Below are 16,045 nucleotides of genomic sequence, written 5' to 3'. Positions count from 1 at the left end.
TTCCCAATGCCAGCTACAGAAGTGAACCAAAAGAATTTCTCCCTGAGTAGAAGCAGGCAGCCCACAGTCCTGGCAGGAGCAACTGGGGGTGGGGAGCTTTTGCTTTGAGGCTTTTTAAGTCCAGACCCCTGTGTGGCCCCCTCTAATCCAGTCCCTCACCTCCCACCAACCCTGGCTTTGAAGCTGGCTCAGGAGGCTGCCTCAACCCCTTCTTGTTTGCTTTCTCTGAAATCTGAGAGCTTGGTGTGACATCCACAACCACCTGAGCTTAAACCCACTAGGTGCCACCTCAACCTGGCACCCTGCCTCCATCCTGGATGTATCCCACCCTTCTCAGAAAGTGAGCAGTAGGCCTCCCAAGATCCCCATGCCCCACTTTCCCCAGCTTCTTCCTCGTTCTTTACGGGTAAAGGATACTTCGCAGGAAAATGCGCAGTTGGATTCAGTCTGTGCTTAAGTTGAGGTGAAGGTGTGAGGTGTCTCCATCCCCCCCAATTGGCCCCTCTACATGCTTTCTGCTGCTTCTTTCTGCTCAAGTTCACTCTGTAAAAAAAGTACATTCTTTGAAGATGTCCCAAGGCTAGCAGAGCCAAGGCTAGCAGTTCGGTGTCTCAGAAGTGACCCAGAACTGAGCCAAGGCCTCCTGGTTTGAGACAAGGCTAAGATGCAGTGAGATTTTGTTGAGAAGAGGAAAAGGAGGAAACAGAGGAAGAGTAGCAGTAACAATGAGTGCTGCCCATGAAAAAAAAGCAGGTTGGAGGACCCATAAGGACAAGGGGATCAGGAAGCATTCAGTACCGAGTAATAAGAAGCCCCCAGCCCACGATGAGGAGATATCATGCTTACACAAATCCTCTCCAACTGTGCATCTACCTATAAAATTATGTTGATTTCATTGGTTAGCTAAAGTGACGCCCAAGGCTTGCTGCATGTGGATAAAGCAAGCAGCTGCTTCTGTGGTCTGGTTTTGGGAGAGTTGAGGAGTGTTCTCTATTCTAGAACACCCTTCACGAGGTCGTGAGCCCCAGCACCATCATTAAAGTAAAACCTCGATGCTAAGATGAACATTGACTGTGTGACGTGGCTTTAGGTCAGAAGCATTCAGCTCCTCTGCGCCTAGCTGACTGAGAACTTCCTCCTTCTCAGTCTCTTCACGTGTGACTTCCTCCAGCCACAGAAAACACTCCAGAAAACACTCCAGATTGAATGTGGCTGTCAGCACTCACATTTCACAGTTTGAAAGGCCTGCTCCCCAAGTTTCCCAGTTTACATAGATGCATGGGTGTGCGTGTGTGTGTCACACGGATTAAGATTTGCTGAACAAATTGGCCTAAGATCTTGGGAGGGGAAGTTGGAGATCTCTGTGAATTAGAGAGACAGGACCTTTAGTCTGGCTGTTTGGTCATGTCCTGCTGTTCAAAAAACCCCATAGCTCCCTGAGGCCTGGGATATAAGATCCAAACTCAGTAGGTGTGCTAAGCACCCAGCCTGCTTTATTTCTGTACTCAGAATGCTCTTGTTCTGGGGGATTGGGGGTCCTCCCAAGCAGCCCAAGCACTCACCCCCTTTCTGCTTAGGGAGGAATTTCTCTAGTCTCTTCTAATGGCTTCCTATTACATTTAGCAAAACTCCATACACCTGTCATGGAGAGCCTGTGGATTGGCCTCGCTCACCTCTCAGAATGTCTCTTAACCCACTCCTTCCCTCGTTCACGCTCTTTGCCCTGTTGGCCCCTTTCCTGCTTATGGGGAATGCTTAACTCTTTTCTGCCCTAGGGCCTTGGTATATCTTGTTCCCTTGGACTCAACTTCTCTCTCGGGGTTCGGCATGGCTGGGATCCTTCTTGTGTCTCAGGACTGAACGTTTCCTGATCACCTGATAGCACCCTTGCTTCACGGGCAGTGTTCATTATTCCTGCTGTTCTTCTTTTCCTCCTTCTCTACGCAGAGTCTCATTGTGTAGCCCTGGTTGTCCTGGAATTCACTCTGTAGACTAGGCTGGTCTTGAACTCACAGAGATGTGCCTGCCTCTCCCTCCAGAGTGCTGGGATTAAAGGTATGGTCTGCCAGGCTTGTTCCCCCATTGTTTCTTCTTCTTCGTCTTCTTTATTTTTTTGGTTTTTCGAGACAGGGTTTTTCTGTAGCTTTGGAGCCTGTCCTGGAACTAGCTCTTGTAGACCAGGCTGACCTCGAACTCACAAAGATCTGCCTGCCTCTGCCTCCCGAGTGCTGGGATTAAAGGCATGCGCCACCACCACCTGGCCTTCTCTTTACTTCTTAACATTGTTACTGGGTACCATTTCTTTTTGCTTTTGCTTTTTCTACTTGAACAGAAGCTCCATGAAGGTGGGGATGTGATGCTCAGTTCTCCATCACATGACCAGGGCCTGTGAAGTAATTATTAGATGATCGGACAAGGTTTCCCCACATCTGCAATGACTACAGACTTTCCTCTGTCTTTACTTGGTTGCTCCCACTCTACTGTTTGCTGCCGGAACAGAGGGGACGTCCTGAGGAAGAGACAGTAACCCTGGAAGGTGAATGAGTGTTGAGCCCTGAGAATAGAGGATACAGGATGGGGAAGAGGAGCCATGGAGACTTCTGCCCTTCCTATGGTCATTTTCATTGAAGGGGAAACAACGCACGAGTTGCTTTAAGGGTTCACATGCTGTTCAGCCCCCTCCCTTTTGGGTGAGGGCAACTTGTATCTGCAAAGAACACAGGGTTGCCATGCTTGGGAGTTTCCAGGCTGCCGGTGATAGAAGCATATGTATTGAGGAGCCCCCAAAATACTGATTATGATAAGCCCTCCAAGGATAGGCCTTCAGAGGAGGAAACACTTTGTGCACTGAAGTTGGATTAGGGTGTTAGATTCAGGAGGTCTGAAAGTACTTAGGTAAACAAATGGATTAAAGTTTGGGAAACTGAAAACTGACCTAAGTTCTCCAGAGAAGTGTTTTTCAAGCAGAGCAAACTTTTGTTTGCATGAAGTCTTGGGATAGAAACAGATTGGGGGAAATGGTGCGGCTGTAGTCAGGGTGAGGCTACAAGCCTCTGGCTTTCACCCCTGCCACAAGCTCCCATGGTGTCCGGCTGCTCAGTTTGGAAACTGTCCACTTGAGAACGAGCAAAAGGCTCTGTGGTGAGCGGGCGAGATGCACATAGTTCTTAAGTCTTTCTTTACTCTCGGGTCTTACTTAAGACAATGGGATAAAGCAACCATTCGCTTTCCATACTTTTAAAATCTTTTAACCTCTTATTTATTCTTTGACCATTTTAACCTCTTATTTATACATTTGTCTACAATGTATCTGGATTTATCCCTACCCCAATCTCCCTCTCTATTCTTCCCACCTATGCCCTGAACGCTACCATTCCCACGTTTATAGCCTTAACTTTTCAGAATTTTGTAACCCACTGACTCCAATTAGAGGTACTAGAAGACTAAGCAGTCTTGGCTTGATCTCACGCCCTAAGGTAACATAACTATGCAGATAACCATAACTGCTGTGAGTTCATGGGTATAATGCCCGAGGCATGTTGATAACATAGCCCTTTTCTGAAATGTTCCCTGGGCATTGTGGGAGGGGTTTGATATAGATGCCCCATTTATGGCCCAGCACTCAAAATCACTTATCCTTAGCACTTTGGCCAGTTAATAATCTCTGCCTTGACTGCTGTCCAACACGGAAAGGCAACACTAGTCTGGGAGTACAAAGAGGGAAAAGGCAGTTAGACAACATACAGATTTAGTTAAATAACAGTAGGATATAAATTTAGTTAAACAATAGCAGTAGGCTCTCTCCTAGAGCCTATGACGTCTGCTGCCACGGGCTTCTGATCAGCTTCACTTACAGCACCAGGTGTGAATTCCCTACTGTGGGGCACACCTGAGATGGAATGAGAAGACAGTGGGTGACCCCGTAACCGTCATGCCACCATTACATCACGGGCACATTTTGCTTGGCACGTCAGTATTGAGGTGTCTAACGCTCACTGTCGGGATAATACCACTGAAGACTTATTTTCCCAGGGGTCTGCATGGGGCTGTGGAAACAAGCCAGCAGTGGGGAAATTTTCAAGTCAGTTTTGAGTTTGACTTCTCTATGTCTATAAAAAAAGTATGTTGCATCTTCAGTAATGTATACTGTACTTCTCTAAAGGTAGACTCTGTGTGTGTGTGTGTGTGTGTGTGTGTGTGTGTGTGTTTAGCTGGTGACGGAACCCAAGTCTCTCTCTCTTTTTTCAACACAGGGTTCCTCTGTAGCTTTGGAGCTTGTCCTGGAACTAGCTCTTGTAGACCAGGCTGGCCTCGAACTCACAGAGATCCACCTGCCTCTGCCTCCCAAGTGCTGGGAGTAAAGGCGTGCGCTACTACCGCCTGGCTGAACCCAAGTCTCTTATGAGACAAGTACTTTCCCACTTAGTTACATCCTAGACCAAAATTTCTCTGCTTTTCAACGGATTGCTCTATGTGGTGAGTGAAACTTCTCTATTGACCCAGGTGCTCGAATGTGTGCTGTTGAAAAGGTCCGGCGATTTGTATGACATGACCAAAGCCCATTAAATGAGACGTTTGTCCTCTTCCCATGTTTTTTTTTTTTTTAAATGGTTACTAAGTACTTACCAGAATAGTACCAGATTTACATTGCACCTACAAACTGGTTGATTTAAATGTATCTGTAACCAAAAGATCTATCGAAAATGCCACATGCTTTGCCTGAGTTTCAGAAGCTGCTGAAACTTCATTGTAGCTATTTTATTTCCTCTGAGCAGGAGTCTAGAGATTTGAATGTTTCCAATTTCCAGGCTGGGTTGGAGATAAAAGACTTGAGGCCACTTGCAACCCCCAAAGACAAATGGTCTGTTTTACAAGGTTCTCAGAACTCCCCCCCCCCCCCATCTCTATCTCTCTTTTTCTCTGATGGAATTTCATGTATTTTGCTGTTCAGAGTGTGACTTTAAACTCCTGATCCTCTGGCCTCCCCTCCTGAGTGCCAGGATTATGGATGCTTCCTGCCATGCTCAGTTCGTGCAGGGGCTGGACCCAGGGCTCCATGACTAACTAGGAAGGCACTCTCCTAATTGGACCACATCCCCAGCAAGGTAAATTTTCCCTGAGGGAAAATAGTCATCTTGACACTAAGATCTCTAACAGTAGAGGGCACAAACCTGTATTTTCAGGGGACTGAGAGGCAAGAAGTCCTTTACTGGTTTAAATGCATCATCAAACAAAAAGCAACCTCATTAGTAAAAATGAAGGGAAGTCTAAATGGATAAGTTCAGGGTTTTTAATAATGTATAATATGCATGTGGTGGTGGTGCAAGCCTTTAATCCCAGCATTTGGGAGAGAGAGGCAGGCAGATCTCTGAGTTCAAGGCCAGCCTGGTCTACAGAGAGAGTTCAAAAGCTCTCTCTCTCTCCCTCCTTTCCTCCCTCCTTCCCTCCTTCCTTCCTTCCTTCCTTCCTTCCTTTTTTTGTTTTTTTGAGACAAGTTTTCTCTGTGCGATGGTCCTGGCTAGCCTGGAACTTGCATTGTAGACCAGGCTGGCCGGTCTGCCTCTGTCTCCCAAGTGCTGGGATTAAAGTCACGTGCCACCACCACCTGGCTCAGGATGACGTTTTCACACATGCATGTATAAATTCTCAGGAGGAGTGGCCCCTCACGAGCCCTCACCTGAGAAGATGCTGAGGGCTGACCTCCTGTGGGTCTAAGGGAGCTAATCACAGCTGCCCTGAGTCAAGAGTGCCAGCCTGGAAGATGGCGCTGCACTTCCTCCAGCTGCTACAGTCTCTACATACTTTCTCCTGGAATGCTACCTGAGGTGACGGAGATGTCCCGTTCATTTACATTTAACGAGGTCTTTCCAGTCTCTCTAATTTCTGCCCAGCGCATAAAGAAGCCCTGAAGAGCTAGCGCATGGGCACAGACACAAAGAAGCCCTGAAGAGCTAGCACATGGGCGCAGACACAAAGAAGCCCCGAAGAGCTAGCGCATGGGCGCAGACACAAAGAAGCCCCGAAGAGCTAGCGCATGGGCGCACACAAAGGAGACCTGAAGAGCGGGACTAGCACATGGTAGCGCATGGGCCCAAACACAACCATGTAGAGGGTGACATGCCGGATACATCACGTCCACATAAAACAGTAGCTGGAGCTACCTGCTCTGCCAATGGCCTCCCCAGCATTGGGCTCTGAGCTGGGTTTCCGGTACCACACGTGAATCTACTAATGTGGACTCCATCAGAGAGTTGTTCCCTGAAAGCAGACCTGCCGCTACTGATCAGTGGTCTCGTCTCCTGGGTGATGTTGCCAGTGATGTTGCTCTGAAGAGCCGCAGCTGAGACCCCCAGTCTCACCCCCAGCGCCTAGCACAGCTCCCTCAGAGGGCTAGCCTCACAAGAAGGCTTTCATTCCATTTTCAAATGTCTTCCTCTGTGTTCTGTGACCAAAGCGTGTTATGTAATCAGATTATTGTTGTTGTGCAGATGTAATGAGTTTGCGGGTTAGGTTCCAGGAAGTGTAGATTGTTGGGGGGAATTAAAAGATTAAATACTTAAAGGCACATGTAAACACCCACACCTTGGAGTGGGATGCAGCAACTGGTGAGCCTTCCTCTTGCTGGTCTGTGCTTTCTATTTCGGTGTAAATGTGGTATATGCGTGTGTGTGTGTGTGTGTGTGTGTGTGTGTGTGTGTGTGTGTGAGAGAGAGAGAGAGAGAGAGAGAGAGCATGCACATGTGTGCCTTCAAGGAGGCCAGAGGAGTGCACTGGGAATCCTATTCTATTCTTCTCCACCTATTTCTTTAGGACAGAATTTCCCACCTAACTTAGTGCTAGGCTGGGAGCCAACAAGCCCCAAAGCTTCCACAGTGCTGGGGTTGCAGCAGCATGAGCCTGGCTGGCTTTCTTTGTGGGTGCCAGGATCTCAGGTTTTTATGCGTGCACAGCGAACACTCTGAGCCCTCTGAGCCACCTCTCTGGCCCCCAACCTACTTTTTTGACCTGGTCTCAAGCATGCTAACAACACAGCTCCAGTCGTTTGTGTCTACAGAGGTTAGATAATGGGAAGCCTTACTGCTGAGTCCACAGGTCCTCGACAAAAGGCTAAAGTTCCTAAGAGAGCTCCTAGATGCATTTCCTTGGGAAAGATGCAATGTAAGAAGGGTAGAAAGGGGGCTGGAGAGATGGCTCAGTGGTTAAGAGCACTGTCTGCTCTTCCAGAGGTCCTGAGTTCAATTCCCAGCAACCAGTTCAATTCCCAGCAACCACATGGTGGTTCACAACCATCTGTAATGAGATCTGGCGCCCTCCTCTGGTGTGTGGGCATACATGGAGGCAGAATGTTGTATACATAATAAATAAATAAACCTTTAAAAAAAAAAGAAGGGTAGAAAGGAACCAAAAAGAAAAGGAGCCGAGTGGTGGTGGCACACGCCTTTAATCCCAGCACTCAGGAGGCAGAGGCAGTTCGAGGTCAGCCTGGACTACAGAGTGAGTTCCAGGATAGCCGGGGCTACACAGAGAAACCCTGTTTCGGGGGGAGGGGGAGTTGGGAAGAAAAGAAAAAAAAGTAAAGGAACTTTGTGGATTTGTGTTATTTTTGGTGGTTCTGACTTCACCCTTTATCAATTAAGCCCAAACCAGAACCACATAATCGTGACCCTGGATTGATGCTCAGCTCAGTGTGGTCTTCTAGGAGGGGAGATGCTCTATCATGTACAAAGTTCACAGTGAGCATTGCCATTAGGAAGCTTCTGATGGTGTTTTCCATCTGCTTTGTGTTATCATGACAAAACACTAGAGGCTTGATGCTTCATGAAGAAAAGAGGTTTATTCTGGCTCCTAGTTTAGAGGCTTGGTCACATGACTGTCCATCTGGTGAGGACCTCCTCTCTGTCCTGGGAGCTGACAATGGCTCATACAGGCAGGGAGGAAGCAGGAGCTGAGGAGGGGCCAGGCATGGAAACACCCCCATTCCTCCCTCTCAGCATCCATCCCCTGACTCCTCACTTCTGGTTAGACTCCGCATCTTTCAGTTGACACCGCCACCCTGGGGACCAAGCTCCCAGCGTACACATTTGAAAGGAGCTGCATTCAAACCAGCTCAGATGAAGGAGGCAGGTGTCTGCACTGTGGGGGGCCTGAGTGTAGACACAGCTCTCAGCCAGGAACCCAGAGAAAGTCCCCCCCCCCCCACCGCCTACCCCCCCTGCACATCCAGATTCCCCAAGGGCTTAGGATTTGCCCTTGCGACAATGTTCACACCTCAGGCAGTGGCAGACACTGTAAAGTGGGGTTTTCGGGTGTGCTGGTTTTGGGAGACTCCAACTCAGAGAGTTTCAGGATGGGTAGTTTTCTTGGGTTTTGAGCAAAGCTGTTGGAACAAAACGTAAGGAGACCCTCCTAGGCTACCCCAGGTTAATGGAACATTGCCAGGTTTAAAAACTTCCATGATACAGATTTCCAGGATAATAAAAACTAAATCAGAATTTGATTCTTTTTTAATTTTATTTATTTATTTATTTATTTATTTTTGAGACAAGGTTTCTCTGTAGCTTTGGAGCTATCCTGGAACTAGCTCTGTAGACCAGGCTGGCCTCGAACTCACAGAGATCCGCCTGCCTCTGCCTCCCGAATGCTGGGATTAAACACGTGCACCACCACCCCCTGGCTCAGAATTTGATTCTAAGTTTTGTTAACCCTGTTTGGTGAAAACCTGCACCCTAAAATGTAACCATGCAATAACCTAATCACAGACAATTACTCAAAGTAGAAAACCATGCTTGGCAAGCTCAAGTCAATGCATGCTGCTCCGATGCTGTGTGTTTGTTTATTCATTTCCTCAGAGGCACGAGGTTAAGACACATGGATGGACCAAGGCGTGAATGTTGAAGGGTCATCTCTGGGAATCTAAAAAGATCAAAATAAAGAAGGTTCTTGTTAGCAAGTATTATTCCACAAAAAATGTTATGATCTGAAGGCCATCTGAAAACAGAACTAAGTTGATATCAATTTTTCTTTTTATCAAAGTTATATAATTTTTCATATTTACTTCAACCATCCAGTCACAGGTTTATCTTCTTTTTTTAAAAAAATATTTTTATGGTTTATTTAACTTTATTTTATGTGCATTGGTATGTAGGTGTCAGATCCCCTGGAACTAGATCTTCAGACAGTTGTGAGCTGCCATGTGGGTGCTGGAAATTGAACCCACATCCTCTGGAAGAACAGTCAGTGCTCTTAACTACTGAGCCATCTCTCCAGCCCACACAGGTTTATCTTCTTAATACATATCTCACACAGGTGCTTATATTTTTGAGGTAGGGTTTTCTGCAGAGTTGAGGTTGGTCTTGAATTTGTGATCCTTCTGCCTCAGCTTCCAGAGTGTGGGGATTACAGGTGCCTGGATTTTGTCTTTTCTGTTTGCTTTTGGTGTCGGGGATGGAATCCAGGGCCTCTTGAATGTGCTCTGCTGCTGTGCTATACCCCAGCTCTTACCCTCTAAACTGCTAATGTTTGGGGTGACCTGGAGCCATGTTCAGCATTGCAGTCTCCAGACCACACTGTGCTATCGGATTTTATACCCATGATTCACTGGGGCTGCAGGAGGCAGGGCCGTGAAGAGATGTTTTCTGGGACCATCCTGCGTGTAGGTTTTGCAGCTGGCGAATGGAACCGTGTCCTATCTAGTACCTGGTAGCACGGCACGGGAAGGTATGCCTAGAAACCTGGTCATTTCCTTTCAGTTACTTCTATGTGTTTGCTTAACGGATATTTGCTGTGTCATTGAGCAGGCCAGAGATCTTGTAAGTGAGGTAATGAAAGGCAACATCAATTGCATTTTGATAAAATATTTAGAGAAGCAATCAGCCACATCCCCTTGCTATTAGCGCTCTTTTTCTTTAGAGCCTGAAGCAAGCCAGCGCTTGCAGACATTTGGAGGTATGCAGGAAATGGTGAGTGAAGGCCGGAGGGGAATTTTCATTGGGAAAGATGGACGTGGCTGTGATGTTGTCATGGTTACAATATCCATATCCAGAACACTGAAGTCCACCCATGGGGTGAGGACCATACAGACGTCCCTTACCATGTCGGTAAACTGATCTGTGCAGCTCATACGAATCACTTCAGGTGTCGCCGGGCTGTTCATGGGGAAGGTGCCACTCATGCCTCTCTCCCTGCGAGCAGCCGTCACCGCGTCGTAGATGGCAAACAAGACTGAGGACCCTAGGAACATTCCAGCCTCACCCAACCCCTGAGAAAAGCATACAAAGTAGTTAGAAATGCAAGATGCGTTAGGTTTAGTTTACGTGCACACACAGACACACATAGACACAGACACACAGACACATAGACACAGACACACACACATACACACACAGAGACACAGACACACAGACGCAGACACACACAGACACACACAGACACAGACACATAGACACAGACACACACACAGACACATAGACACAGACATACACACAGACACATAGACAGACACACACAGACACAGACAGACACATAGACACAGACACACACACAGACACATAGACACAGACACAGACACACACACACACAGACACACACATACACATAGACACAGACACACACACAGACAGACACATAGACACAGACACAGACACATACACACAGACACACACAGACACATAGATACAGACACACATACACAGACACAGACACACACAGACACACAGAAACACAGACACACACACACACAGACACACACAGACACACACACACAGACACACAGAAACACAGACACACACACAGACACACACAGACACACACACACCTCTTTTCTGGCTTTATCACTGGAGTATATCTGAGTTATTGAAACAAGAGGGTTCTTATGAGGACACCTGGTGAAAATGCCATTGCAAACAGGAAAGCGGGCATCCAGAAACACATGCCTTCCTACCGAGTAGATCCCGGAAGACCATGCCCTTTGTGTCTTCGAGGGTACCTGTCTTTTCATTAATTTTTTCTCTTGCGGTGTTGGTGGCAGAACTGAGGCCCTCGTGTTGGCTGGGTAAGTGCTCTACTACTGAGCTACCCCCTGGGCACCCAGGTTGTTTGCCTTTAACTCAAAGCCCAGATGGAATGACCATAGTAGAGGGTGAAGCAGTTGGCTGTCCTCACGCGGCCTCCTTGGCACCAGCTGGGTGTGTTTGAACAAACGGGGTGAGGGCATTATGCGTCGAATGATTCACCAGCGAGCCTTAAAACATTATTTTTCTTTATGCACATGTATGTGTGCCTGTGTGTGGCTATGCCGCATGTACGAGGATGTCTGCAGAGGCAGGAAGAGAGTGTCCGGTGCCCTGGAGCAGTGACTTAAAGCATGGGGTCAATACCTCGAGCACCAGCAGCTGTGGACATGAAGAGTGAAGAGCCAGAGTGGAGTTAGCTGAGAGCCCACCCCGGTTTGTAAGGGTGTGGGAGAGACTGCAGGGAGATGGATTTTACAGGACAGGAGTGGAGGCTGTCAAAGAGGGAGACGTGAGATGCTGGACTTTGCTAGTGACCGCGGTCTAGTGGACCATGATGCCCAGAGACTTCTCTGCAGACCTCACTGGATTCCAGGTTGTTTCATGTTTCGGGGTTAAGACTCCACTTGTGTTGAAGAGTCTGTGAGATCACCCCTCTGCCTCGGGGACTTACAAGTCGAAGGAGAAAGCAACTCCAGAGGCCCGTTTCATGATCTCTTGACACAGGAGGCTGTTATGGGCTGAATTCTGTCTCTCATTAAACACGTGTGTTCAAACATTCTCTCAGTCCTTAGAATGCGGCTGTGTTCAGAGATAAGGTCTCTGAAGAGGTGATTAAGTTAAAATGAGGCTCTTCTGTTAGACCCTTGTCCAGTGTGAAAAGGACACAGAAGAAAGCCGAACACAGATTGGCACAGGTGACCATCAGTAAGTTGGAGAAAGTTGGACAGAAGAAACCAAGCCTTCCCATGGGGACTTCAGGGCCACAAACCTCGACGTAAGCCTCCAGGTTGTGGGATTTTTGTTAAAGACAAATATCGCTGGGGTTTGCTATCTCCAGTGAACAGAGAGCTCACCCTTCCTTACCTTGGACGAGTAGATGGCTATGGGGTTTCGCGAGTGCACCAGAGAGACGTACAACTCTTCCGGTATCTCGGTGACGGTGGGGATCTTGTAGTCGTCTGGACCCCGAGAGTGGAGCACACCCTCCGGGGAATATTTCAGCTCCTCTATGGTGTAGAACCCCATGCCTTGGACAAATGCTCCCTCCACCTGTGGGCACAGTTTTGTGGGTGTGAGGTCTATGAAATCGGCTGAACAGAGGCTCTGGCGGGAATGAAAGCGGAGCTCTCCAAGTCACAGGAAGTCACTCTCAGAAGCCAGCTCGGCGGCAGCTTTGACCAAGTGTCCCTAAGAAGCTGGTGCTGCCATCTTGCCTGGCTTCATTCTTTGGGACCTCATGTTGTCTCTTCGGTCTCCCAAATCCTGTTAGCATGTTTCCTCTTGCCTCCAAGTCTGTACATGTGTTTACATGTTCTCCTGACTGTTCTCACATAGGCCACCTCAACATGTCAACCTGGAAAACTCCTGTTCACCCTTCAAGTTCCACACAAACAGGGCCCACCTCTCTGAAGCCCCTTCTCCCTCCCTCCCTCCCTCCCTTCCTCCCTCCCTCCCTCCCTGTCTTCTTCCTCCCTCTTATAAGTAAGGTAATGAAAGGCCCTCCCTTCCTCCTTCCGTCTTCTTCCTCCCTCCCTTCCCTTCCCTCACTTTTTCCTCTCTCTCTCTCTCTTTTGGGTACAGTTTTCTATGTAGCCCAGGCTGACCCCAAACTCACAATCTTCCTACAGATGGAATTGACAAAGTCCCTTTGGGTGTGTCTTGGAGTCACATACCTGTCCAATGTCCAGGGCAGGGTTTATGCTGAAGGCAGCATCCATGAAGATGTCGGTCCTCAGGAGCTTCACCCAGGGAGGAAACAGACAGCAGACAATGTTATTTACTGAGAAGGGATTAAGAAAACAGAAAAACAGAAACCCAAGATTGTGTTATTCCCAGTAGACAACACACAACAGTGTTTGTGTGCCCCTGTGGTACCTTGTGAGCACCTGTCAGGCAGTCAACTTCGACCTCAGAGCAGGCTGCACCATAGACATAGTAGGGGTAAGCGTCACCTTCCTCCTTCTCCCAGTCCATGTTTGTCTGGTAGCCTCTGTGAGGAGAAGACAGAAGAACAAAGGTGTTTTCCCCTCAGGGGTCTGCCTGCAATGCCACTGAAGGTGATGGGGCAGATGGGATACAGGGGTCTGCCGTGGAGTTGGAGGCCTGCTCTGCTTTTCCCTTGAGGAACTGGATAGCTGGGGCTTGAGATAGACTTTGAAGAGACGGATGGTCTGGTGTCTGGTGCTGAGCTGGGCCATGGGTGTGTAGGATGGAGCTCCACAATTGTGGAGCTTCTCGGTGGGTAATGGCTACCATGCCAGGATCTTCTGTGTCGCGCCCCCCCCCCCCATTCTTTCCTCTCCCTTCCTTTCCTACTCAAAGGATCCTATGAGCCATAGACTTAATACCAGTCACGCACGATGGTTGCCCAAATACCATACAAGTCGGATAAAAGCACCATTACTTGAAATATCCGGTGGCCGAGAGGCTGATGGATTCTTCAAAGGCTTTTGCAACCTGGAAAAGATGATCCATCTCAAAGAAATAGAAGTTTACGGACAGTAACAAAAGGACCTTCCATATTGGACTTGCTTCTGGCTTGTACTAAGGTCTGCCCTATAGCCAATCCTGCAGCATAGGGGAGCAGCCCTGGTGGGTCGTATTTTAGAACTTGGGCTGCTTTGTGGAGTGCTGGCTCTGAAATGAAGTCAGATCTCGGTGAACACACACACACCTCCTATCATTCTGAAAAAGTGGAAGAAGACGCCAAGCTCTGGACGGGTGCTCCCTCCCCCTCCCCCGCCCCAGTGCATGCATTGGGGACTTTGACCCATGTGTGTGGCCTTGCTCTTTCCTGGCTGGGGTTGTAAAGAGGACACTCACCCATTCCTTCCATTTTCCCTTAGGGTTTTTCCTGATGATGGGACGAAGACGGTCCAGGAGAATTTGGCAGGCGTTCTGAAGAGGGAGTGTTTAGAGGACATTAGAAATTGAAAGCACGGAGAACAGGAAAATTTCAGTGATTCAGGGAGATTTTAACGGTGGTTGTTTCATAGACTTGGTTTCTGTCTCTTGTAGGATTTCTTAAACATGAGTAGCGTGTGGCCTGTCTTCAGGAGGAAAAAGTCCTGTGGCATTGACTTGAGGTTAGCAGTGTTGTTTAAATGTGAGCTAAGTAGAGGATCCTTGAAGCTAAAACTCTTTTGTGCATATTTACACAACCAAAACAATGAGTGTGCACACCAGTCTACACACTAATAAAATGATGAGTGTGCACACCGGTCTACACACTAATAAGATGATGAGTGTGTAAACCAGTCTACACAGTAATAAAATGGTGTGTGTGCACATCAGTCTACACAGTAATAAAATGATGAGTGTGCACACCAGCACACACACTAAGAAAATCAAAATAGCGATACTAAATTGAGAGCGGATACTGCTTTGCTGGAGCTGAGCTGTGGAGCGTGGGAAAGTGCGGGCGTTTGAGCTGGGCGTGCTAGCTCTGGGTCAGTCGCCAGAGGACAGATCAGCTTTCCTTCCACTCTTGTTTAAATGGCCGTGAGTGTCTCATTTTTATATCTCATTACGTTTACTTTTAACAAGCAAGAGAGTGTCGGTTACACATGCAGCCCATCTATACCCCTCCCTGCTCTTGGTTCCTTATCTCTTTATTTCTAGTGGTTTCTGTCTAAATTTGCTTTAAAGTAAGGATTTCCTAATGACAAGATAGATAAAAATGTCGTGTTAAAAAAGGAGAAGATGTAAAACTGGATACCAGTTGATATTAATTAAATATATATATATATATCAATTGAAAAAAGCCTATTTATTTATTTATTTATTTATTTATTGGTTTTTCGAGACCGGGTTTCTCTGTGGCTTTGGAGCCTGTCCTGGAACTAGCTCTTGTAGGCCAGGCTGGCCTTGAAGAGATCCGCCGGCCTCTGCCTCCCGAGTGCTGGGATTAAAGGCAGTCTGGAAACTTCCCTTTCCACCCAGGTGTGGTTATTCTGGAGAGATGGTCTTTGAGGGAGACTCATAACCCACGGACGCTTTTCTAGAGTTTGGGAGTAGAAAGGGAGGAGCTCACAGCTGTGATCACTAACAGTTCTTGGCTCGAGGTGACATTTGTAGACTCAATTTTCCAGAAAAGGAAACGGGTTCCTAAAAAGATTAACTTTTTGGCCCAAACTCTTCATGAAGCCAAAATGGGACTTCCCTGCATTGCCCTGCTCTCCTGGGATTCTGACAGAAGGCAAAGGGAGACTCTTGAGCTAAAACACGGGTCATGGTCAACAGCCCATGCAGAGAAAGCACCAAACATCCCCAGAAACCTTGACACGGAGCCTCGGTTCTGCCAGAATCTGCTGAGTGGACTAGAACTTGGCCGCTTGTTACTTCTGCCTCATCCCCCCCCCCCCAAGAAAGAACAAGTGTACAGCGCTGGGTGGTGGTGGTGGTGGTGGCAGTGGCGGCGCTGGGTGGTGGTGGCGCATGCCTTTAATCCCAAAGAACAAGTGTAGCGAGGCTCCCTCACCTCTGTGCTTGGCGGTTGAGAAACGAAATAAAAATCACCTGGACGGCCTTCCCATTGACATCTGTCCCCAAGGAGCCCGCGGTGAAGACAGCGTTGGGCACCGTGACGGTGCTGGTTTCCGACAGGTGCACGTAGGACTGAGGGATGTTGAGCTCGCGACTAGCCACCTGCCGGAGACGGAAAGAAATAGCATTTGCTTTATTGATCTGAAACCCTCTTCCAAGTGAAAGTTGACATCTTTCTAGAGCCAAGCGTGAAGCCTGACTGCCTTGTTACAGGGACAGACGCCGAGTCTCGGTTTTAAATGGCACTGTCAAGGACAAACTCCTCTTCT

General features: G+C 48.0%; 1 protein-coding gene across 1 annotated transcript in view; it reads right to left on the bottom strand.

The window, feature by feature from the left end:
* Positions 1-8,601: 8,601 nt before the first annotated feature.
* The window catches only part of LOC121458912 (aldehyde oxidase 4), a 31,966-nt gene continuing 24,522 nt past the window's right edge, over positions 8,602-16,045 (bottom strand). The window contains exons 21-28 of the mRNA XM_041668299.1: positions 15,750-15,878; positions 14,055-14,129; positions 13,636-13,688; positions 13,107-13,221; positions 12,905-12,970; positions 12,096-12,281; positions 10,091-10,258; positions 8,602-8,913 (exon numbers count right to left, since the gene is read on the bottom strand). Coding sequence (XP_041524233.1) covers positions 8,860-8,913; positions 10,091-10,258; positions 12,096-12,281; positions 12,905-12,970; positions 13,107-13,221; positions 13,636-13,688; positions 14,055-14,129; positions 15,750-15,878 — 846 coding nt within the window. The 3' untranslated portion in view covers positions 8,602-8,859. The remainder of the gene's footprint in view (positions 8,914-10,090; positions 10,259-12,095; positions 12,282-12,904; positions 12,971-13,106; positions 13,222-13,635; positions 13,689-14,054; positions 14,130-15,749; positions 15,879-16,045) is intronic.

Source organism: Microtus oregoni, unplaced genomic scaffold, assembly GCF_018167655.1.
Source record: "Microtus oregoni isolate MIOR12 unplaced genomic scaffold, Mior012 000018F_ref0000195, whole genome shotgun sequence".
In the NCBI taxonomy this organism is placed as follows: Eukaryota; Metazoa; Chordata; class Mammalia; order Rodentia; family Cricetidae; genus Microtus; species Microtus oregoni.
Note: the sequence above shows the minus strand (reverse complement) of the source record. Positions and strands in the feature narration are given on the sequence as shown.